At 38.4% G+C, this 25265-nt stretch overlaps 1 protein-coding gene across 1 annotated transcript in view; it reads right to left on the bottom strand.

Annotated features, from left to right (window-relative positions):
* The window catches only part of LOC110214783 (formin), a 356877-nt gene that overhangs the window by 10391 nt on the left and 321221 nt on the right, over nt 1-25265 (bottom strand). The window contains 2 exon segments of the mRNA XM_020995886.2: nt 1637-1721; nt 22496-22645. Of these exon segments, the coding sequence (XP_020851545.2) occupies nt 1637-1721; nt 22496-22645 (235 nt within the window).

Below are 25265 nucleotides of genomic sequence, written 5' to 3'. Positions count from 1 at the left end.
CTCTAGATGGATGGCATATATAGCTCTGTTTAGTTTATATAAATAGAAACAAGTATAAACAGAACAGAAAAATGAACACACACTTTCTGTAGGTTTAACATAGATATATATTGAACATGTTAAGGGGATGAGTGTTGCTCATGAGGGTGGGACAGAAATATTTAAAAGGCCAACAGGCCTTTTATGGAAAGATGAGAGAGGAAGTTCCCTGAGAAATCGACAATAATTTGGACCCTCAAAGAGAGCTGCCTGTCATCTATGAGATCACAGTATCAAGGAACATAGGTTGAGAGCTGGAAGGGTCCTTAAGGGCCAGATATTCCAATTCCCTCATTTTAATGATGAGGAAACTGAAGGTCAGGGTTTAAGTAACTTGCTCAAGGTCACACAGGTAGTTAATATCACAACCAAGATTAAAACTCAAATCTCCTGACTCTAAATTCAGTCAACTTAAAAAAAAACCCATCTAAATTTAAATACCATCTCTTTACTTATGTACTTGTATGAAGAATTATCTTATAGGTTTCCTTATACTTCCCATACCAAAAAAAAGTTATGCCTTCTAATTGGAATCCGGCTAGTTGAGGTCAATTTATAATTATAATAATGCAATGACCCCACAAAATAGATGATCTCCCCTTCTCAATAAAGATGGGGTGTCTTAGTGGGATGAAATATGTCTGTGAGAGCAGGGAGAATGATATATACAAGGTGGAAATGGAAGAGACTAAAAGCAATAGATGTTTGGGACACAAATTAGGGCATGAACCCACAAGCCAGAAATCTAACAGTCAAGTGAAATTCCCAGGCACGTAAGCATGTAGATAAAGAAACATAGCTTAAAGGGTTCATGTACTCATTCTGCTATCAACCAATGGAAGCAGATTCTTTGGGTCATGGTTTCTTTATTTCTTATCAACACCAAATAGCATGTATTGAGCTCCTACATACAAATAGTACCAAACTTCAGAGGAGCTACCTTACAAGGCTGTCATGAGAAACAATTAAACAAAATGATAGTAAAGCCTTTAATTTTTTAAAAAAAACCCACCATTTAAAAAACTTGCTTCTATTTACTAGTGAAGAGGGTCAGTTAAATGTTTCTTGAGTTATACTCGCAGATCTTTTACTCCATTTGGGTTGAACTTCAGTGTAGCCCTTCACATGTTAATTTTGCCCTGTCTTTAGTGAGGCAACATAAGCCAGGAGACATAGCAACGTGCTGGGAAACAGGAGGCCTGGGTTTTAGCCTTGCTTTTGACACTTGTTTTCATGACTTAGCAAGATCGCTTAAATTTCCAGCATCTCAATTCCCTCACCTGCTGAATAGGAATACTGGTTACCCTTTTTCTGCAGTGTGAACAAATGAGACCTCAAATATGAAGGTGTTTTGGATACTTCAAAAGCATGGTATTATTGAAATATAAAGCATTATGATTCTATTCCCATGATCTACTGAGAAAAGGGTGTGAGAATTCTAAAGAGACCAGGTTGAGCTTATTGGTAATGGCATTCATTTTAATTGAGGAGAAGGAAAAGAAGGTAAACTTAAAAAAGTTTCATGTTTACCTCACACTTGGGGTTTTTTTTCAGTATTAAGAAAACATTGGTTACACTGAATAAAGCATCTTATTACCAGACTGGCAGTGGGATTGATTTTCTTTGTCTCCACCTTCTTTTCTGCTGTTAACTTGTTGACTGTTTCCTGGGCCATTTTCAGCCTGAAACGAAGAGAATGAAGAGAAAAGATGAATAGAAAGAGGGACCAAAAAAAAAGAGGAGAAAGAACTATATTAAACAGAAACAAAGGAATTCATTTTTAACAATTGTTTCTCCATTATCCAATCAGTTTCTTGGGAGCCTGGAAACTCTGGAATCATTTCCAAATGATTAGCAGTGTTAAAATTCAAGGTGGATAATTAGATTTTAAAGTTCAGCACTCTCCTACCACATTTCCTAACTGAGTAGTTGATGTTTTATCAAAACCTGAATTCCATATCAAATTTCTTCATTGGAAGGTTGTAGGTCATCTATGACCTCTAAGGACCTTTCCAACTTTAAGCTTCTATGTCTCTGAATATGTGGTAGGTTCTTATTAACTGAAGATCATATAGTTTCTTTAACCCTCAGTATGCATTTTGTATGGTTAATTGGATTCTGCTTCTTTTCCTGCTTATCAGAGACAATTCTGAAAATTGAAGCTCTGGGGAAAATTTTAGAAACTAGAAAATTTCAAACATGCATAAAAAATTAAATAACCCACAAACTTAAAAAAAAATGTATCCTTTCCTTCAAGGACTTAAATAAGGGAAATCCACATTCTTTACTAGTTGCTCAATATAAATCATCACTTGCCTGAGGCAAGTGGCTATTTGCAAGGCTAATTTAATACATTCAAAATACACATCAAAATCAATCTTTCTGTCTACAGTTTGGAGTTAATGATAATGAATTGAAACCCTACCTTGGTTACATGAAGAGTGGGTGTGGGGGTGAATAAAATGTGTGTGTGTGTGTGTGTGTGTGTGTGTGTGTGTGTGTGTGAGAGAGAGAGAGAGAGAGAGAGAGAGAGAGAGAGGGAGAGAGAGACACAGAAACAGAATCTGACTTGCATATGAGCAGAGATATATAAGACAACCAGAAAAAAATTTGCCAAGTTGAGCAGAAAACTGGGCATCTCTTGACATCAGCACAGATCTAGGCATGATTAGAGAGTAACAAAACTTGAAATTCCCACTTACTAACCTTTTCCATTTGCAGAAATAACTGCACCAATCCCCACTCAATAAAAGACTATATTAAAAAGACTGAGCCCAGTTTAAACCACTTCTGAAACACTGAATATTGAAGAATTTGTAAAGCAACAATAATGGAGATTAGCAGTGCAGTACACTCCACCAGCAGCAGCTCTTTTGGGGTTGTTGGCATTTCTTTTAAAAGAGACCTGAGTTCAAATTCCACTTCTGACACTTAATAGCTGTTTGACTGGAAGTAAGTCACTTAACCACTCTGTTTCTTCATCTGTAAAACAGGAATAATATCTGTAGTACTTAACTGAGAAGCTGGTTATGAGGATCAAATAAGGTACTTTAAACAAAGTGCATTGCAAGCCTCAGATGCAAGTTACTAGTATTATTATTGATGGTTAAATCATGTAAGTTGCCACACTACATTGTTCTTTATGAGTAGACTGTGTATGAAAGGGACAAACGCGGAATATGGTTGGAAGGGTAAATTAGTGGTAGATTGAAAAGCACTGTCTGTCATAAGTGCTATGTTAGATGCAGTCTTCCTCTCATGGAGAGCACAGAGTAGTAGCGAGGTTGTTTGTCCTTTGTTCTTGAAGGGGACCATGACTTTGGGAAGGTGATGTCATGACTTGCAAGTGAAGTGGATTTAAGTGAGGCAGGGCTGTGCAAAGTTACCAGCCTTCCTTTCTCCTTAGGAGCCATCTGAGTCCAGTGGCAAGATACAGATCAAGACGACTAGGGATGGTCCTGGATGCAGTGGGAGACTGTGGCTTTTTTAAGCTAAGGTCTTTCCCAGGTCTCAGTTTGTCTGAGGCAACATCCTCAAGGCTAGGTTAGAAATGAAGCAAAGAATGGTTTCTTTTACCTAATAAAATAAGAATCAATCTATAAGGGGAAGACTCTCAGAGTTTCCAGCCAAAACAGAAACAACTGCTATTTACGCTTACTCTGAGCCATCAAGAGCCCAAACAATGACCAAATGAGGCTTGGACTGGGACCCACTGCTGGTCAATCGATGACAAGCAGAGTGATTTGGATTTAAGGCATGGTCCTTAAAAAAGAAATCTAGCCTGTAAACTCCAAGATATCTTTTGTGTGTGTGTTTCTTTGGGCAGAACACTTGCAGATGAGGGTATGATTCCTTATCTGGACAAGGGAAGAGAAGGAAGGAAGGAAAGAAAGAAAGGAGTGTGTTTCCCAACTGGCCAGTTCATTTGTTCGTTCCTTCCTTCCTTCCCTCCTTCCTTCCTTCCTTCTCTCCTCCTGTCCACATAAGGAATCAGCAGTGACACAAAGCATAAACACAAAGAAATGAATGAGCTGATTTCATCGGCATAGGCAGCTTCCAGTGTAGAAACTAAATTAAGCACAGTATTAGGTATAATGTGAAAGTGTTAGAAGAGAGACATTAATCATATGACTATAAAATCTTTACGAGAATCACATTGGTACTGCTGAGGATATCCTTTATGAAAACAAGAGAAAGGAATAGGAAGATTTATTTTTTTCAAGAGGAGAGAATTTTAAGACCTCCCTGGTTTATAACTTAATTCTTTGTAAGAAAGCATCTGACTCCACTGAATAAAGTACAGACTCACAGACTCTTCTCAGACTAGGTGTCTCAGCACATGTCAAAATTATACAAGCCTTTGTGACATATGTGATCACAGAGATTATTTTGCTAGATAGCCTGTTGGATGCTGACATCAAGTAAGTTTTTCAAAGGGAGCTATACTTTGGTAAATGACATTTTGGCTTGCGTCGTGGAACATAACAGGCAGTTTAGTTTAGTGGAGTGAATTGAGTATTGAATTTGGAGTCAGGAAGACCTGGGTTTCCTGCCTCAGACACTTACTGTGTGAACCTGGGCAAATCACTTACCCTTTCTGGGCCTCAAGTTTCTTCATCTACAAAATAAAGGAGTAGGATTCAATGACCTCAGAAGTTCCTTCCAGTTCTAAATCTATAATACTACCATCCTGTGTCTTGCCTAAAGTTAATTTTTTTTTTTTTTACTAACGGTCACATTCTACAAATGCTCTTATTCATAGATGACATTATTCTAATTTCATTGGGAAGGGAGGGAAAAGAAGGGAATAAACTTTGTCAAGTGCCTACTTTGTGCCAGATGGAATATTCATGGAAGGCAGGTGATTTTATATATGTACACACACACACACACACACACACACACACACACACACACACACACACTTTATAATTACAGAAACCGAGACTCAGAGAGGCTAAGTGATTTGCCCTGAGCATAAAGGTAGTAAGTGTCTGAGGCCAGATTTGAACTCGTCTTCCTAATTTCAGGCCAAATGTTCTATTAATTATGTCACTTAGTTGCTACTGAGCACTAGATGACTCCCAAACTATCTCAGTGAATCAGAGTCATATGGCAGATACTGGTCTAGCCATTCACACAGGAAAAACAAATTGGATTAAAAAATGGATTATGACATGCAGCTAGATGCAGAGCCTGTCAAACTAATTCTCTAGCGTATATATTTTGTACTATTACTATAAAGAAACAATTGATTGGGATATCTGGCTTATGTGGTGGGGAATAAAGCATAAGAAGACCAGGAAGGTAGGAAAAGTCTGCCAAACAGAAGATTCTTGTTTTTCCAGGTAAATACGAAATACTCTCTTACCTCCCAGAAGTCAGTTTCCCTCTGGGATTGCTCTACCCCTCTCTTTGACAGGGAATCAGATCTTTACTCTTGACTGTGTTAGGGGAGTGGGGTAGGGGTGGGAGAGAACATACCTGAAGGTCCTATACTAAATCAATGCTGGCACAGCCTTTTCACTCCAATTTTGTGAGGGCTTTCCTAATAGGAAATGGTGTCAGCTTACTCCAGACTAGATTTATACAACAGAGACTAAGCAAGATCCCTAGACGTAGGCAGATGGATTCATTATTCTGTTGTCATCTAATGTATCGTTAGATCATGTTCTATGAGGAAGAAAAGACTGAATGAAACATTGTGTGTATATGTGAGGGAGGGGATGCAAGGACAGGACAATTTGGGCTGCCCTAGATCACACTCTGTATCTAAAAAGTCACTAGAATTAGAACACCGAACATTCTTATGGCTCTAGGGAACTAGGGGAACTAGTCTACAAGATCCCTGAATTGATGGGATTAATTCTTTGGGAAGAGTGACTGCCAACACAATGCTTCTCTCAAAAGGGTTATTCAGGGACAACTGGAAGTTAACAATGTGTTAAAAAGATAAAGTCTCTTGAAACTACAAGTAAACTGACCCTAGAATGACAGAGCCCAGTACATAGTCTGAGCTCAAACAAAATGCTGAGACACAAATTGATCCGTGACTCCTCAACCAATCCCCACTCTTGTTCCTTCCTAGAAAATAACCTAGCATTGTAAGTAGTCTCTGCCAACCAGAAAGCCACCATAGGGTCAGGTCTATGAGAGCCATAAGCCAAAAGAAGAAATAGGAAAATCAGTAAAATTCAGAGTTCCGCCTTCCCTTCTCACCCAAGGGTAGTAATTCTTTAATATTTCACTGTGATTTATTTTATTTCTAGCCTTGCCTTCCTTCTCTTCCTCCATTGGTATCTTTTACTCCGAGAACTTCTAGAATAGGAAGAAAACTGAGACAGTGTAGTAGTGACTCCAGAGCCAGAAGGGGCTGTTGTTGTTCAGTTGTTTTTCTGTCATGTCCAATTCTTTGTGATCCCTTTTGGGATTTTCTTGGCAAAGATACTGGAGTGGTTTGCCATTTCCTTCTCCCACTCATTCCTTCATTTTACAGATGAAACCGAGGCAAACAGGGTTAAGTGACTTGCCCCGGGCCACACAACTAGTACGTGTCTGAGGCTGGATTTGAACTCAACTCGTCCTGACTCCAGGGCCAGCACTCTATTCACTGCATCTCCTAGCTCCCTCAGAGTCAGGGGACCTGAGCTCAAATCCCACTTTTGGCACTTATTACCAATGTGATCTTGAGCAAATAAATCACTTAACCTTTTTTTGAACCTCAGTTTCCTCATCTGTAAAATGAGAGAACTGGACTGGATGGCCTCAGAAGTTCCTTCTAGCTCTACAGTTTTGATTCTAACAATCGTAAACTCTTATCAGTTATTGTTCTTCCTTCATTCTTGAAGAGGACCAATGATAGCAGGAAAGTGCTATCTTGACTTGCAAGTGAATTGGATTTAAGTGAGACAAGGCTGAAGAGCTCAAACTCATTCTGATACTGAAACTGAGTTTTCATAGATTCATCAATTGTTTGAGCTAGAAGGAATCTTTGACACCACCTAGCCCAATCTTCTCATTTCACACTGGAGGAAACTGAAGTTCAGAGAAGCAAAAATGACTTGTCCAAGGTTGCTTAGTAAAACGTTGGCAGGGATGGTACTAGAATTGAAGTCATGTCATTCTCAGTCCAGGATTCCTTCTACCATAGCACATCTTTTTGGGTAATAATTTGGTTGTATTTATTTGAACATTTCATCTAATGCTGATAATAATTCACATTATCAGTAGGGACAGATGTAATCTAGGGTAATATTCTGGTTGCTGAACTGTTATTTGATAATAAAATAACCTGTTCTGAGTCATGCAGACAATATCAAACAAGTGATCCTAGGAATTCAGAGTAAGTTTTAGGTTTGGACTGGGATTAGAGGGCTAAAATGACATCAAAGGCCCTTGCAGAACAGGGTGACTTTGAAACATTAATCACTGTGTGACCATATATACGTCATCATCCAAGATATTAAAAGTTAATGGCTTTGGAAACTTTGGTGGACAAAGGCACAGAAGACAGAGGCAATTATAGGGAAGACAGCTTAAGAAATGCAAGTTGCTAAATGCATGAAATATGACCAGCTGTAACATGAATCTGTTTAAAAGATGACCTAATATCATTCACCACTGTAAGAAAGAGGTCTAAGGGAACTGATGAAGCAGATTCCATGAGCCAACAGGGACAGCAATGAGTCTTTAAAAACTGTGGCAAACTTGCTTACCTGGGGAAAAACCAAAGACTGCTGAAAAATGACAAAGAAAGCTAAAGACCCAAACCACTATCACTTGGCTCTCATGGCTTACTGCACACAAATAAATTCCCCCAATTCTAGAGTCTGCTTCTGAATACGTGGAGAACATATGCTGAAAAACCAATGAAAGAACAGGCAAAAAATGTTTTTTATTGTCAGTTTGGGCTGCTTTGAGGGGTAGGAGAGGCTTTTAGTTAGAAAAGACTGCTATGTTAGCATTGGCTCTAGACCCCACAGGTGGGAAAAACAAATCACTATCCTCCAATCCTGCACTCAGTAGCATGGTGCAACATGAGGAAGCTCTGCTACACACTTCTAAGGCATGCTTCTCCTGCAACCCACTGGAGACAACCAGATGATTTGGCAGGAAGTGTCTGGGGGGAAAAGAATCAAAAATAATAGTGATGGTACTCCCAATACTGCTAAAAATCTCTGGTTTGTCTTTGGGAGAAGAAGTAAAAAAGGAGATGGGTAAAGGTATAGGGAAGTTACAAAAGTGGTCTATCGATTCTTTTGTTCTTCAAATGACCTGAAAGTTAAGTAGAGTCAGGCCAGAACATCCAAAGCAAGGGACATCACAAAGGTGATGCAAGAAGATAAGCTGATGGCTTGGCAGTAGGTGCCACTTGATACACACACTCAGCTCCTCAGTGACAATTCAGGGCTGACCAAAAGGCAATAATTTTCCTGGTTAGGAGGGTCAGGAGTATAACCTACATTGATTTTTTTGTTTGTTTGGCATTAAGTATCTTGCACTTTTAGAGGAGAAGGATGGAGGCATAGTGCCTTGCAGATAAAAGATGCTTAATAAATATTTGTTTAATTTAATTGAAGCAGCAATAGTTTTCCTGGGCAATGCCACAGAGGCATTTCCTCAGCTTATAGGGAGGTGGTACAGTTCTCCTGGCATTCTTAAAGTCAATACCCAGCAGCAATTTTAGGAAGCAATTTTTAATGTCAGGTTCAATTATCACTACAAGAGTGGCAATGTTTCGTTCTGGTCATAGGGAAGAATAACTGTGCCGAGTCAAGGAGAGATTTGGGAGCTAGCCTGGGGCAAGGAGCAGGAGGGGCCCCTAGGGTCATACTCCTTTAGCAAGGTAGCATAATGGAGAGAGTGCTGAGTCTGAGGTCAGAAAGACCTGAGCTGGAGTTCTGCCTTGGACACTTATTGACTGTGTGACCCTAGGCAAGGCACTTACCCTCAATTACTCAGCTTCAATTTATTTCCCTCAGCACAATGGGGATAATAACAGCATCTATCTCACAGGGTTGTTGTGAGGATCAAATGAGGTAAAAATGTGAAGAACTGTGGAAACCTTAAAGCTCTGTATAAATGCTATTATTGTGGTTATTATTTTTTATCATGAATTCATGCCACTTCTGGCAGCACTCCCAATTTTGTTCTTTATGCCTTTGATAAAAATTTTTTTTAGTGGTTAATAATTGTGACAGCTGGTAAAGCGGTAAGTAAAGTCATGCTGTGCTTTGTGCCTTTGGGAAAAATATAATATATGTGTGTGTGTGTGTATCCTAGTAGTTGAGGTTGTTAAAGTCAGTAAAATATGGTAAATAAAGCCAATCTCCTTTATTAGTAATATGCAAACAAACAACCCCCCCCCCCTGAACCATTACATTTGACCTGGACAATGGACAATGATGAAATGTTGACAATAAGTAGGAGAGCAGCTGATGAAAGTGCTTGGAAAATACTGTTGAAATGTAAGAAAGTATAACTTCTAATAACCCTCAGTAGCTGGAGTGAGAAGTACAGATAGTACAAAAATAATAGATAAGCCAATACGCATTTATCTTTGGAAGACAGTCAGGAACCCACACTCAGCTTGAGACAAACCTATATTCTTTGATGCCTGATCCTGGCCCTAACTTCCTCTCATGGGTCAGTTCTGTTGGTGACGTAGGGTATGCTGGGATAGTAGGAAAATTGAAAATTAATCTTAGAACCTTTTCTCTTAGAAAACACCATCAGTTACTCACTTGAGAGAGAGAGAAAGAGAGAGAGAGAGAGAGAGAGAGAGAGAGAGAGAGAGAGAGAGAGAGAGAGAGAGAGAAAATATGTGTGTGTGTATGTGTGTGTGTGTGTGTGTGTGTGTGTGTGTGTTTGCCTGTTACATGGAGGTGAGAATAAGACATCAACCAAACTCCTCTTCCCAGCCTCCTAAGCAAAGGTCCTTCTTTTCCTCTTTGAGGAAGCTTCCTAGCGCCCAAAATACCAGTCACAGAACCAGCCACTTCATAGTTTTCAATGTGATATCACATGGAGAACTAAAACATACTCAAACTTCAAATGATTAATTACAGAACAAACTTCCCTCCTATTTCCAGCGCTTCTTTTCTAGGCCACATGGGAGTAAAAGTGGAGGGTGTCCCTGGACTTACTCTGGAATGCACGATCTGTTAAAACCAATCACTCTGCACCTAGCAGACATAACACCCCAAGCTAACCGGGAGACTGAGGTGCAGAGTGAAAGGTAACAGGTCAGAGGGAGTTATCTGAGTTAACAGCTTTTAGACTGAAGTTTTTAGCCCTATAGAGTAAATCTGCAACTTCATAGGGGATTCTCAGCTTGTCCTTGGAAAAATATTTCAAGCCTTGGTTATGAAAACATATGCATGATAGCAGATACCAAGTCCTTGTTTTTTGATTATAAAACGTACCTGCCTCACTTGCTCAGCCTCACCCAGTACCAAAAATGGTATAAAGCTATTTGGAAGAGTGTGTGAGTGGGGGGATATTTTTAGGTAGGAGAGCTTTCCAGCCAGCCCTCAAATCACACTATGTAGGTGTGCCATGAAGGTAACCTCCTATTCCACCTCCACCCAAAGGCTGGCCCTAGGAAGAGCTATACAGATAAATAATCCTAAAATTCTGAAGTCGGATCTTAGGAGGAGTCTTACTTTGGTTTTCCACTGCCCACTGCCAAGGAAGGGGAATGGAGTGAGGATAGATATTTCCTAAAGTCCTTATTTGAGCTCCATCTGTCTCTCTGCTTGGTGAAATTCCACTCATCCTTTAAGATCTAGGTCAAATCTAGCTCACTAGATCTAGCTCACTCTCCTCCCTCAAATTTTCCCTTTTAGTATCCTTCTTTTCTTCATGATTCTCATAGCATTCATTTGTTCAAGCATTTTTTTTTGCACACATATTCAACACAGTGTTTCAATTATTTAACTATGTGGTTATAGAGTGTACATGTCTTATTTCATACTGGAGAGTAAGATCCAGGAAATATGAGACTATGCCTTATTAATTTGCACAGTCCCTTTCATATCAAGCACAGAACTTGTGCATTTCCAAATATCTATAGGTGTCTCTACTTGGATGTTCCAGATTCACCTGAATCTCAACATATGCAAAATGGAACACATCATCTTTCTTCCACCTGGCTCACCTTCCCAACTTTCCCATTCAGTCAGAGGTGTTATCATTTTTATAATGAATAAATGAATTGAATAAAGTGCCCCATTTCTCAGCAGCAAGGACACCCCTGGTTTTGAGTATCCTGATGTAGTTAATTCTAGCAACGTAAAAGGAAGAAGCCTCATATTCCAACTTAGAGTTCAAAGTGGAGAAGATAGGACCAAAATGATCCCACTTCTCAACCTGAACTAGATCCCCCTCTTGTCTCTCTTTTCCTCTATAACAATCACTTTGGGCTTCAATAAAGAAAGGAAAGGTGAGGGGAAAAGAAAGTTGCAAGAGAACAATTAGAGAGCCAGTACAGGGGGTGGCCCTCGAGGTTCTCAAATGTGGCCCTTTGACTGAATCCAAACTTCACAGAACAGATCCCCTTACTAAAAGTATTTGTTCTATAAAACTTGGACTCGGTCAAAAGGCTGCACCCAAGGACCTAGAAGGCCCCACTCCTGTATACCTTCTTAGAAATACGGGGCCGAAATTAAAGTCACCAAATGAGAAGGAAAGAGCTGCTTTCCCTATCTGCTTCTGCACAGTCCCAGACCCTGCTCTAGTTTAATGGAATGAGAATCCAAGGACATCTCCTCACGCCTGCCCAGATCTAAATTAGTGTTCTCTTGAGGTTTCATCTGACTCGAACTCCTGATTGCGTGCCAACAATATCACAATCTAATTAAATAAGTGAAGTCTTACCTGCCTGCAGTAGGAAGATTACGGACATAAACATACACATATACAGACACACATACAAGTATGTGTGGGTGTACATATACATATGTATGTACACACACACAGAAATTATATGACCTATAAAGGTTGTTAGACAAGTAAGTAGGCTAATAAGGAACTATGGAATTTTTTTTTCCTGAATATTTTTTGATGTGGGAATTGAATAGGCATTTATTATGGGCCTACTATATGCTAGGCACTATGCTAAGAACTTATTTGATCCTCACAATAATGCTGGGAGGTGCTATTATCTCCATTTTACAGTTGAGGAAACTGAGGTAGACAGAGTTTAAGTGACTTGCCCAGGGTCACACAGTTAGTAAGTGTCTGAAGACAGATTTGAACTCAAGTCTTTTTTACTCCAGGCCCAGCACTCTATCCACTGTATGGCATCTAGCTGGCTCTCTCTCTCTCTCTCTCTCTCTCTCTCTCTCCCCTATAAGCATACACACACAAAAACACACTCGTACACATATACATATATATACATACCCACATACACACACACACACACACACACATATATATATATATATACATATATATATATTTTATATACACACACACACACATACCCACATACATGCACATATTTATGTAGTCATCACACACACACACTTCTTTTTCTGAAGAACCCATTAATTCTAACTTCAATTATTTCCTCCTGGAAGATGTCTCTCAAATCTATACCCCAAATTCTGAACTCCAGTTCTAGATTTCTAAATGTCTATAGAACCTACTTGTATGTCCTTTCATCAACTGAAACTTAACTTATTTGAAACTGAACCTATTGCTTTTCTCTGTGCCTCACACCCCCTCTCCAATTTGACAGGCTTACCTTCCCAACTACCTTATTAAGTCAGTGGTATTACTGCTTTTACTGCATTCCAGACCAGATATATCACGCTTTTTTCCCTCATCCCCTCTCTCCAATTTGTCACCAACTTCTGCCATTGCTTCTTTAGAAACATCTCAAAGATTTGGTCATTTCTTTTCATTTTTTCTGTTCTAGTTCAAGCCTCCATCACGTAATGCCTGTATTACTGAAATAGCTTCCTTGCTGGTCTCCTGGACTCTAATCTCCTTCCTTCAACTCATTCTACATACCACTGTTATGCTTCTTAATTAAATCCTCTCCATCACTGGTTTTGTCCTGGAAGTCTTTCCAGTTTGGTTTGATTTTCCAGAGTTTGTGGTCTGCAGGCATAGTCTTAGAGAAACCAAAGTCACTTCCATTTTACAATGAGGCGCTGGAATAGGGCTTTAATTGTTGGTTGTCAGACTAGTCTTCCTAAAACACCATTTTTACCATTATGATTTTTCTCCTTATTTCTTACTAACGTTCAAGATCCTCTAGCTAATTTTCTTTTTTTTTCTTTAATTTTCTTTTTTTTTTTTGCCAAGGCAATTGAAGTTAAGTGACTTGCCCAGGGTCACACAATAGTAAGTGTCAAGTACCTGAGGCTGCTCTAGCTATTTTTTTTTAGCTAGGCAATGGGGTTAAGTGACTTGCCCAGGGTCACACAGCTAGTAAGTGTCAAGTGTCTGAGGCCAGATTTGATCTCAGGTCCTCCTGACTTCAGGGCCAGTGCTCTATCCACTGTACCACCTAGCTGACCCTCTAGCTAATTTTCAATGGCTCCTACTACCTGACTCTATTTACCCATCCAATCTTACTTCCTTGTACTCCTCCAACTGTACCCTGCAAGTGCTAACTTCTTCAGTGTTCCTCACATAAACCATGCTCACCCTTACCTCCATGCTTTTACTCATGTTATTTCACCCTCTGTGAAATAAGTCCCTTTTTCTCATGGACCTATATATAAATTCTGCTTAGCCTTTTGAGCTCAGTTCGAGTGTTACCTACTCTATGATGCCCCCTCTGATTTCAATAGCCCACAAGATCTCCATTTCTATTATAATGTTAACTATTATATTTATAGTCAACAAGACACACTTTTCATTTATTTCACAGAACCATAGACTCTTAGGGCTGTAAGGGATCTCCAGGCATTGGAGGTCATGTAGTCCACCCTCTTATTTTCCAAATGAGAAACCAAGGTCTGGGAAACACATTGACTTGTCCAAGGCCTTCAGATCCCTCATCTACGTTCTTCCTACACCATATAATTATTCATGCATACTCATGTTTCCTCCACAGTTAACACTGCAAGATCTTTGAGGACAGGAGCCTTGTCTTATGCCTGCAGGAAACTCAAACTCACTGCGTCCAAAGCAGAACTCATCTTTCCCCCCAAACCCTTACCTCCTCCAAACTTCCCTATTACTGTCAAGGGCACCACCATCCACCCAAGTCACCAAGGCTCACAACTTTGGCGTCATCCTTGACACTCTCCTCACTCTCATTTGGGCCAAATGTCAAATCCATTGCCAAATATTGGGTTTTTTTCTTGGCTTTTGATTCAAAGAGCCATTATTCAAGTTCAGGCCCTCATCGCTTTTCATCTAGACTACTGTAACGGCTTTCTAATAAGTCTCCCTGCCTCACGTCAAAACCCACTCCAATCCATCATCCACTCAGGGGCCAACATCATCTTCCTAAAGCTTAGGTCTGCCTGTGTCACCGCAGATTCCCCTTCCCATCTTCCCACTCCCCTGCCAATTGTACTCTACTGGCTCCCTCTTACCTTCAGGTTCAAACAGAAGCTCCTCTGTTTGGCATTAAAGATTGTCATAATCTGGCCTCTTCCTACCCTTACAAGTCTTTTTACATTTTACTTCTCTCCATATAGTCTCTGATTTAGCTGGGCCTGGAATCAGGAAGATCTGAGTTTAAATCTGGCCTCACACATTTATTGGCTGTGTGACCCAGGGCAAGTCATTTAACCACTATCTCAGTTTCCTTATCGGTAAAATGGAAATGATAGCACCTACCTCCCAGGGATGTTGTGAGGATCAAATGAGGTAATACGTGTACTGCTTATCACAGTGCCTGGCACATAGTAAGTGCTACATAAATGTTAGCTATTATTATTAGCTATTATCATGCCTTTGCACTGCCCACCTCCAACAAGTCTAGAATGCTTGCTCTCTCCTCTCTCCCACCTCTTAGTTTTCCTAGTTTTCTTCAAGACTTAGATGAAATCCCATCTTCTGCAAGATATCTTTTCTGAAGGAAAAGGATTTATAGTAGCCCTTTTCTTGGGGCGAAGAATTAGAAATTGAGGGGATATCCATCCATGAGGGGAATGGCTGAACAAGTTGTGGTATGTGATCACGATGGAATACTATTGTACCATAGGAAGTGATGAACAGGATACTCTCAGAGAAACCTGGAAAGACTTATATGAGCTGATACAAAGCGAAATGTAATGTGTACAAAGTAACAGCAATATTATAGGATGATCAGCTGTGAATGACTTGGCTATTCTCAGCAATACCATGATCCAAGACAGCTTTGAAGGACTTATGATGAAAAATGCTATCCTTACCCAAAGAACTGATGGTATCTGAAAGCAGATTGAAGCATACTTTTAAAAATTTTCTTTATTTTTTTTTTTGAGTTTTTTTTTGGTCTGCTTTCTTGACTATTATGGAAGACTTTTGTATTACTACACATGTATAACCTATAATGAATTGTTTGCCTTTTCAATGAAGTGAGGTGGGGAGGAGGGAAGGGAAAGAATTTGGAACTCAAAGTTTTAAAAATGAATGTTAAAAATTGTTTTTATATGTAACTGAGGGAAAATAAAATACTAAATAGTTTTTTAAAAAAAGAATCCTTTTTTGGTTCTGTAGATGCTAGTGCTTTTTTCTTTGAAATTACCTTCCATTTACTCTGTATATATCTTTATATATATATATATATATATATATATATATATATATATATATATATATTTCTAGTTACTTATATGTTGTTTTCCCTATTAGATTGTGAACTCAGTTTTTGCCTTCCTCTGTTTCTCCAACCCTTAACACAGTACCAGACATTAAATAAGCATGTCATAAATGTATTTTAGTGACTAACAGATTAAACTTTAGGGAGCAGGGTACAGAGGAAAGAGTAGAGGCCAGGTACTGCAACTCTAGAGTCTGTGAACCAGGATTCAAACTCTTCCTTCTGATACTTGCTTTCTGTGTGACCTTCACTTCAACCTTCTTGGGCCTCAGTTTCCTCACCTATAAAATGAACAGGTTGGATTATGTGGCTTCTGAGACCCATGCTAACTCTAGATCTAAGATATATGATCCTATGATCTGACTTAGAATCAAGAGAACTGGACTTTTTAAATTCTGACTCCAATGTTTACTACTTCTTGAGACTGCAGGATATAAACTGAGTCTCAGTTTCCCTATTGTAAAATGGGGATAGTAATACACTACCAACTTCACTGGGTTGTTGTATGTAATCTTTAAAGAGCTGTATAAATGTAAGTCACTATAGGACTATACCTTTGGAATGCCCACAGCACAAGCAAGCTATTAGGCACATGGTGGATATATAATAGGTCTCTCCTAATTGATTATATAAGGGAATGATTATTTAAATTATTCAAAAATTTAAAAATATGGGATCATAGATTTAGAGCAGGAAGAGACCCTCAGAGGCCACTGAGGCCAACTCCCTTATTTTACAGATGAGGAAACTGAGGCATAGAAAAGTTAAGTGACTTGCTAAGCATCACACAGCTAGCAAGTTTCTTAGGCGGTATTTGAACCAAGATCTTCCTGACTTCTGTGTCCAGCTCCCTCTACACTGTGAGTATTGAGTCGTTTTTCAGTTGTGTCTACCTCTTTGTGACCTCATTTGGGGTTTCTTGGCAAAGATCCCAGAGTAACTTGCCATTTCCTTCTCCAGCTCATTTTACAGATGAGGAAACTGAGGCAGACGGGGTAAAGTGATTTGCTTAGGGTCATGCACCTTGGAAATGTCTGAGGCCAGATTTGAACTCAGGAAGAGGACTCCAGGAGCAGTATTCTATCCACTGTGTCACCTAGCTGCCCTCTATACTACACCATACTAACTCGCTGTAAAGTTGTACAGCATTTATATACTTAAGGGTAGTTTTTTTATTTGACAGATGGGCAGAGAAACTCAAAGTCTGTGGGTTAGCAGTCAATCCACTTGAATTTAGTCATAAAGATCAGATTGTAAGCTCCTTGAGATCAGGGATTGTCTTTTGCTTCTTTTTGTATTTGTGGTGCTTAATAAATGTTTATTGATTGATTGCAGATAAATTGTCTCTGGAGTTCCATCGCTAGTCAATAGGGAATAAGATTCAATTTATAAATCAAAGTCTTACTGTATTGTTTGTACTATAATCAATGGTCCCCAAGTCACTCTACAAGAACCTGATATCTTACTCTAAAAAGGCAGCATGAAATGGAGAAGACCTGGATCCAAATTCTGATTTCCTAATGGTGTGACCTTGGGCAAGTCATGTAACTTTAGACTATATTATCTCTAGGATTTCTTCTAGCTCTAAATCTTATTATCCACTTTGGTAGTGGGGGAATTTGTTCATCACTCTCAAAGCTAACCACAGCAGCAACAATATAAACTTATATATGGCCACAGCAGTTACAAGTGATATATTTTAGAAATCAACTCAAAATTTAGTTGGGCTTGAAAATAAAGTAACCATTTCCTTGTACTGTATAATAACTGTTATGTGTATAATGGAATCTCTCTTTTGCACATCCCAGGAAGCTTACCACACTCCTTATTCACTCATTACCTTCCCATTGTGGGCTCTTTAAATAGTACAGCTGTTTGGTTTGGCTCAGGGTGAATGAACAATTTACCAATAATATTCCCCACATGGTTCCTCTGGGAGGTTTTTACCTTTTGCGAATTACAACATGTATTCGGTAGGCAGGTCTTCTCAGTTAGGTATTAGAGTACTTTATAATGTAGATATTCCAGCTATAATTGAGCAGCAGTAGCTTTTGTGTTATGAAATTCACAGAAGCAAACTCAAAACAGAATGTTATCAGACAGTAAGAAAGACTTAACTGCTGCCGTAACTACGGCATGTCACTGTTGTCTAGACCCTTTCTAAGAATCACTGAATATTAAGAACTGGCAGAGATCTCAGAAATAAATCTCATCTAACTTGCTCAAGGTTGACCTAGGGGTGGGTAGATCTAAGGAAAGTGAATATTTGGAGTGTTGCTAGAGTGAAGATAAGGAACCTGAGCCCTACAGAAGTTAAGTGATTTTTTTTTCTAGGTGAGTAGGAAATTAATGCAAAGCTAGGTCTAGAAGCTGTCTCTTGACTTCACATGGTACTCCTTTACCTCTTCCAGGAAGGCTCTTAGAAATATATGTAACATTTATAAGTATAAAATATTATATAATGTGTTTAATATAATATACACACATATATTTCATAATAAATTTTATAATTTATAAAATAAAATTTAAATTTTATAATAGAAAATATATTATGTATGCATTTTAAATGGAAACTGTGATATCACTGTCACAGGGAATTCCCAGTGAGGAAACTCCCTCTACCAAAACAGATGAGGACTTGCTCTGTAATTTAGAGAGATAGTGGGTGCATTGAAAGGACAGGTGACTTGTCCAGGGTAACACAGCCAGAATCTGTTAGCGCTAAGACTTGAACCAAGTCCTCCTTTCTCTGAAATCAACTTTCTATTTAATAGGTCATACTATCTATTTTATAAACAAGGAAACTTTGCTTGAAAAAAAAACCAAAAAACAAAACCCAAACCCCAAAAATCAAAGTTACTTGCTAAAGTCACAAAGGTAGTTAAATTAGGAAATGAACCCAGGCCTTCTGATTTTAAGTCCAGTACCTTTCCCATTATACCAAATTTCCTTAAATGCCTGAGTATAATAGTCTGCAATGTATCTAGTCACAGAGCTGTACAAATATAAAACTTCATGAACACCAACATAAAACAAAAAGGTAGTGCTACTTCCAGCTCCAACCTCTAAGTTTCTTGAGGTCTAATTTAGCTGCCCTTAATAGAACTTAATTGATTACTTATAAAAAGGATGAAGTATAAAATTTTTCTGGATGAACTCTAACACTATACTTTTAGTTTTTATAAATAGTTACAAGATCATGTTTTCATACGGACATTTACTTTATTTTTATGGTGTAATTGGACTTTGAATTTTTAAAAAAATATTAGGTTACAATCGAGTATTCAGTGTTGCTCAACACAATTTATTTCCAGACAAAGTACAACCTAAAATTTTAATGGTCTACTTCTATTCTTATATGGTATGTTATAGTGGGGATTCCTTTTGTGTATCTGTTGAACTAAACAACCACTGAGGTTCCCTACCAATTTTCAAATTCTGTAATTCTCTGATTAAGTTTGCCACGTATCTTCAGTGAAAATGGCACCAAAATGATAAAGGCAAGCCATCTGCTGTCCAGTTTAATGGAACCTTTTACAATTAATAACTAAGAGCTTAGCACAGTGCTTGGCAAAAAGGTGCTTAATAAATTGATGAATTTATCGATTAAATCAATCAATTTATTGATCAATGACTAATAGTTGCTAATATTTATGTTATATATACAAATATATATATATAATATAAATAAATCTTTATATATTATATAGGGCTTTAAAATTTGCACAGTGCTTTAAATATGTTATTTGATCCTTACAGCAACCCTGGGACATAGGTATTATTATTATCCCATTTTATAGTTGAGGAAGCTGGCCAGGGCTCCATAGATATTAAGTGACTGTTGAAGGATTCAAACTCAGGTCTCCAAGCCATGGAGTCCAGTGCTTTTGGCTAAGACACCTAGCTATTGTGTAAATGCAAATTGATTACCTCAAGTCACCTCAAAGATCACTACATGAGTCTGAGGGGACCCAAAGAACAAAATACCTGCTATTTGAGAGATAGCACAATCGAAAGTCCCCACTTCCTGATTGTATTTCCCTTGAGAAACTCTGTATGAGGGAGTAATGGACAATAACCAAGATCTTTAAATGGGTTTCCATTATCATATATAAACATGTTTAAAACTCTTAATTAATTAATGGCTTCCTCAAATACCTTACTAGCTATCATTAATTTTCAAAGATTTTGTCTTAAGTTAGAAATCAGGGGGTTTCCCTGGTCCAAAGAATAGTTGGAATGAAGAGATGCACATGACTGACAAATCAGAGGCCTCAGAAACTATCTCCATCTTAAAAACTTTAAATTCAGGACTTGTAAAAGGTGTTGGTTTACAGAGTACAAAGTGGGCAGTTGTTTTCCAGAAAGCAAAACTAAAAAAAAAAAAATCCTATGAGGGCAAGCTGGGGAAAATGTCACTTTGAAGAACGGTGAGTTCCCATTGCTCTGGCAGAAAGATAATTATTCTGGTCTGAATGGGCAACAGAGTTCACTCCTATAGTAGGGTAATACTCATTAATTTGGTGTACCAGCTGGCATTTCAACAATCATTAGAATAAAAAAATAATTGATGGATTTCTCTTGTCATTCTGATTTTTTTCTTTTTTTTTTGGATCCACAGTTAAGGTTCCAGCTCAAGTGGTAATTTGACAGAGAGACCCCGGCTGGATGCTACTGGAAATGCTACTGGATTTTATGACTAAGGTTCATGGGTGGAAAACCAACAAGAAGTCTACTCCATCAAAAAAGCAGGGGGTTAGATGTACCATCTTTTATAGGAAACTTGTAAAATGTAACATTCATCTTATAGAATTGGTACAGTAGAAAGAGAACTGGTTCTGGTGTCAGAGAACTTGAGTTCAAATGTTGTGTCTGATATTTTTTACTTGTGTGACCTTAGGTAAATCACTTGCACTCCCTGGGCCACAGTTTCCTCATATGAAAGATTAGATGGCCCCTGAAGTCCCTACCATGTCTAGGGTTATCTATACTCCTGTGTTCTTAAGAGTGTTTGTATCATGACAGCAAAAAGGCAATTAGTTGGATATTAAGATTATTAGGATTTTGGGGGTTTTAGGATATTTAGGATTATTAGGCTATTAGAAAATTTAAATTTAATTTTATAAATTTAGTATAAATTATAAAATTTATTATAAAATATGTACACTTGTTGTTTAACAGGAGTATCTTAATCTCTTTTTCAAGAGCATGGAGCAATTTTAGTAAGCTCTTGCTTTTCTAAAAGGTGGGGAGTGGGGGCAGGGATGAGACTCTCTAAAATTGTTCCTTGATAATATCTCACAGGAGTACCAAATAGTATTGCCAGTTAAACCACAGAGAAGGTACTGCAATGCACAAAGAGCAAAGATAGCCCCAATGAAGAGACAGAAGAAGACAGCTCCCTGCTCCTACTCCTCTTCAGAAGAGGGAGGTCTACATGAATGGAATACTGTACACGTTTTCAGACATTTTATGGTATTGATAGGTCTTGTTGATTTTTTCATCTCCCACATGTTTTCCTTAAAATTTTTTTTTTTTTGGTTATATGGGACAGCTCTCCAGTAAGAGGCAGGGGACAGGATGTAGGAGGAAATTTAGATAGTATAATAACAAAACATATGGTAAAAAATTTATTTTTTTTTAAAAAAGCACTGTAACTCATCAAAACCCTCAAATTTAACTTTTGAGGCATAACCTGCCAAGATCTAAATATCTTTTTCCCCCAGGTACAAAATCATAAGCCAAAATCTCTCTATTTTATAATTTCAAGGTTATAGATAGGAGTGAGAGTCAGTAGTGATGAATAGGAATTGCCTTCAATGAATATTTAGTGTAGATACCATCTGAGGGAATAGCTTCCTTTACTTTGGGAGACTTCTTTTTTTCCTTTTCCTTCCTAACCAGCTTGCCTATACATCTGTTTTGCAGGAGTTCAGACCTGTTTGAAGTCTGGACCCATGGTATTCCTTTAGGAAAGATGGCAACCTGCTAGAATAGTTAACAGTCAGAGATAAAGGAAGGGATGTTCCCTACGGTAAACACAAGGCACAATCCAGGTTTTCCATGAAAGAGAACAAAACCCGAACCACCTCAAGGCCGAGGTTTTCCTTCTGCTCCCAACTAATAAAATCAAGAGGTTGCAATGAGACCTAGCGGCATGTAGTTTGATGTCCTAAGCAGGATACAAGGAGTCAGAAGTGGCGCTGTAAATCCAGCGTGGGGCTTCAACATTGTGTTAAGTGTGGCCTGAGTCTCAGGGACTTCCCTTTGATGCAAGTTCAGTATATTAATGGGAAAAGCATTCACTTTTATTTGTCTGTACTGTCTGCGACAGCAATACCACCTCATTTAGGCCGGCCTAACATGAGAATGCCCAGAGAAACAATCTGTTGCAAATTAGCACGGCTCCCCTTTCATTTTACTAGCTAGTAATTGGAAGGGGTTAAGAAAGTGTAACTTATCAGATCATGTGTGTTTATCTGCTTGGGAGGGGGGTGTGTGTGCAGCAAGCCTTCCCTGAATTTCCCTATGCACCCCGAGGCAATAATCTTTCCTTGATGTCCACTTCATCTGAAAGCAAACACTGCTGCCTGTGAAATATGGGAGTGTAATTTGTTAAGTTTGGGAAGGCAGTTTCCCAGACTCCTGAAGGGGGTATTAATGACTTTATTAGAACCTTACCTTTCTTTAGAAATATTCTTACTCTCTCGCTTCCAAATGGTCTTGAAGTCACTACAGAATTCATACCACACCATAAACACATAGTTGGGTGTGATCTCCTTCTCACCAGACTTTGGCTTCATCCCAAAATATCCTACCGTTGTTTCAAAACTGCAGGAGAGAAGAAAGATGAGAGAAGGAGGAAAACTGTCAACACTTAAACCCATTGGGGAAATCTAGGTTTCTCGCAAGCCTGGTTTCTGACTCAGTAGCTCAGTCTAATAATTACTGTAAATTACCTTCAACCTTGGAGAGTATTGCAGCCCTGACCACCAAATATGACAATCCTCAAACTCTGTTTCTTTGGGGGCATGATTCTGGGGACATATCTTTTTGTCTAGGAATCAAAATGCACAATTCGTGTGTGTGTGTGTGTGTGTGTGTGTGTGTGTGTGTGTGTGTGTGTGTGTGTAGAATAAGAGAAAATTGTGAGTTCTACTCCTTCCCCCCACTAGATGTAAAATCATGATAAAATGGGGTATACTGAATACTGAACTAGGCATAAGAAGATTTCGGTTCTAATTCCAAGCTCTGCCACAATTGGAGGTCTGACCTTGGGTCATTCCCTTGAGCTCTCTGGGCCTCAGTTTCTTTCTCTACAAAATGAGGGGGTTGGGCTACATGATGGTTATGGTTCCTTCCAGGCATAATATTTTATGATTCAACTTAGTCCAGCATAATTCAATAACATAAACAGACAAATCAACTCATATAGCATACTTGGTGCAGCCAAAATCAGATTTGCTTGGGATCTGGGAAGATGTCTGGGCTGGAAGAAAATCCCTTGTAAAGATTTAAGAAGAGAAAAAACCAAGGCCTTAAAGAAAAGAATCTCCGTATGCTACAGATCCTTTTTTGCATTCTTTGTTGTCCAATTGTTTTTTAGTTGTTTCTGACTGTTTGTGGCCCCATTTCAGGTTTTCTTCACAAAGATTTTGGAGTGGTTTGTCATTTCCTTCTCCAGCTCATTTTACAGATGAGGAAACTGAGGCAAAGAGGATTAAGTGACTTGCTTAGGGTCACACAGCTAGGAAGTGTCTAAGGTCAGATTTGAACTCAGAAAGAGGAGACTTCTGGACTCCAGGCCCAGCACTCTATTGACTGCCCCACCTACCTAGTCTCAGTTTTCTTATCTGTAAAATAGGGATGTACCTACCTCACAGGATTGTTGTGAAGCTCAAGTAAGATAAACCATCTAAAGCACTTTGCAAACCTGTAATGCTAGCTATTATTATAAGCAGCTAGATGATGTAGTAGATAAAGTTCTGGACTTTAGAAACACTTGAGTTCAAATTTGAACTCTGAAATTTACTAGGTGCATCATCTTGGGCAAGTCATTTAATCTGTCTCAGCCTCAGTTCCATCATCTGTAAAATGGGGAAAATAAGCGTGTCTACTTCAAAAAGTTGTTGCGAGAATCAGACAACATGTAGTTTACAAGCCTTAAAGTGCTATGTAAAGATTAGTGATTTTTAGTATAGAAATGCCTAGGTCCCCCAAACTGTCTTTCTTTGAGTAGATACAAAGCTCTAAGTAGTCAACAATTTTTATTTCTAAACTTAAACTCTGTTCTTATTCACTCCCCATACCTCCTTTCCCCAGCATATACCAAATGGCTAATTTGCCAGAGGCAAGCACGCTTCAGTAAAGGGACCTCTTTCCTAGGGCACTGGAAAGTAATCAAAGGAGTTATGACCAGCAAGGTTTATGACTCCATGCTCTATCATCTCCTGCAGGCTCCACATTTTTGTGGCCATTCTGAATATAGCATTTCTATTGGAACTCAGTTCATCAGTGATTATAAAACTCTGAAGTCCTTTACTATTATGATTCGTACTTTCATCTCATTTTCAATTATTGTGCAATATGTATCTCATAAGATTTTTATCACATTTCACAGATGAACTGCTAATTGATTCCATGGACATGATTAGGCGAGATCCAAGCTAGAACTACAGCTCAGAGTCCTATAAATTCTTTTTGCTTCTGTAAATTAAAAAAATAAAATCTGTTTTTAGTACAAATTAGAAATGTTGGTCAGGGATTTTTATGTCCTAGTTATTAAAAGAATGGAAGTGCAGGAAGGGAACAGGTCAATAATTTTAGTGGTTTCCTAAGAGAATGAGCCTTGTAATTTTAAACATACATATTTTGATAACCAGAAAAACAGAAATAATAAAAACAAAAAAGAAATATTCTTTTTTTCCTTTTTGAACCAGATGCAAAACTTTAAGACTATGGTAATAAAAATTCCTAGGAAACCAAATGAATAGTCAGAAGTAATTTTTTCTGTTAAAAAAAAGTTCATTACCATGGAAACAAGAAACAAATTAGATAGATAACACAGAGGAGTTTATTGTGGAATATTTAGAGCATGTAGATTGTTATATCTGGAAAGAAATCTTAGAGATTATCTAGTTCTAACCCCTCAATTTATAGATGATGAAAATGAGTCCCAGGTAGGTGAAACAATTTTCCCATATTAGCTAGTGGCAGAGAGGATTAGAATCCCGGTATCCTGATGCCTAATTCCACTCTTCTTTCTATTACAATTCCATATCTCTCTTGGTAAGTGGGATGGGTATTTAAAAGAAAATATTTTCTTCTGTTTTAGGCAAGTAGTTTTTATAAACTTTTGTTTTTCTTTACCCATTTTAAAGGTCTGGTGGATAGTACATAAAATATTTCTATTCTTTCACCTTTATTTCACACATGCATACACAATCAGTAA

This window comes from Phascolarctos cinereus, unplaced genomic scaffold (genome assembly GCF_003287225.1).
Source record: "Phascolarctos cinereus isolate Bilbo 61053 unplaced genomic scaffold, phaCin_HiC Scaffold_3;HRSCAF=262, whole genome shotgun sequence".
NCBI lineage: Eukaryota > Metazoa > Chordata > Mammalia > Diprotodontia > Phascolarctidae > Phascolarctos > Phascolarctos cinereus.
This window is presented reverse-complemented; position numbering and strand designations above follow the sequence as displayed.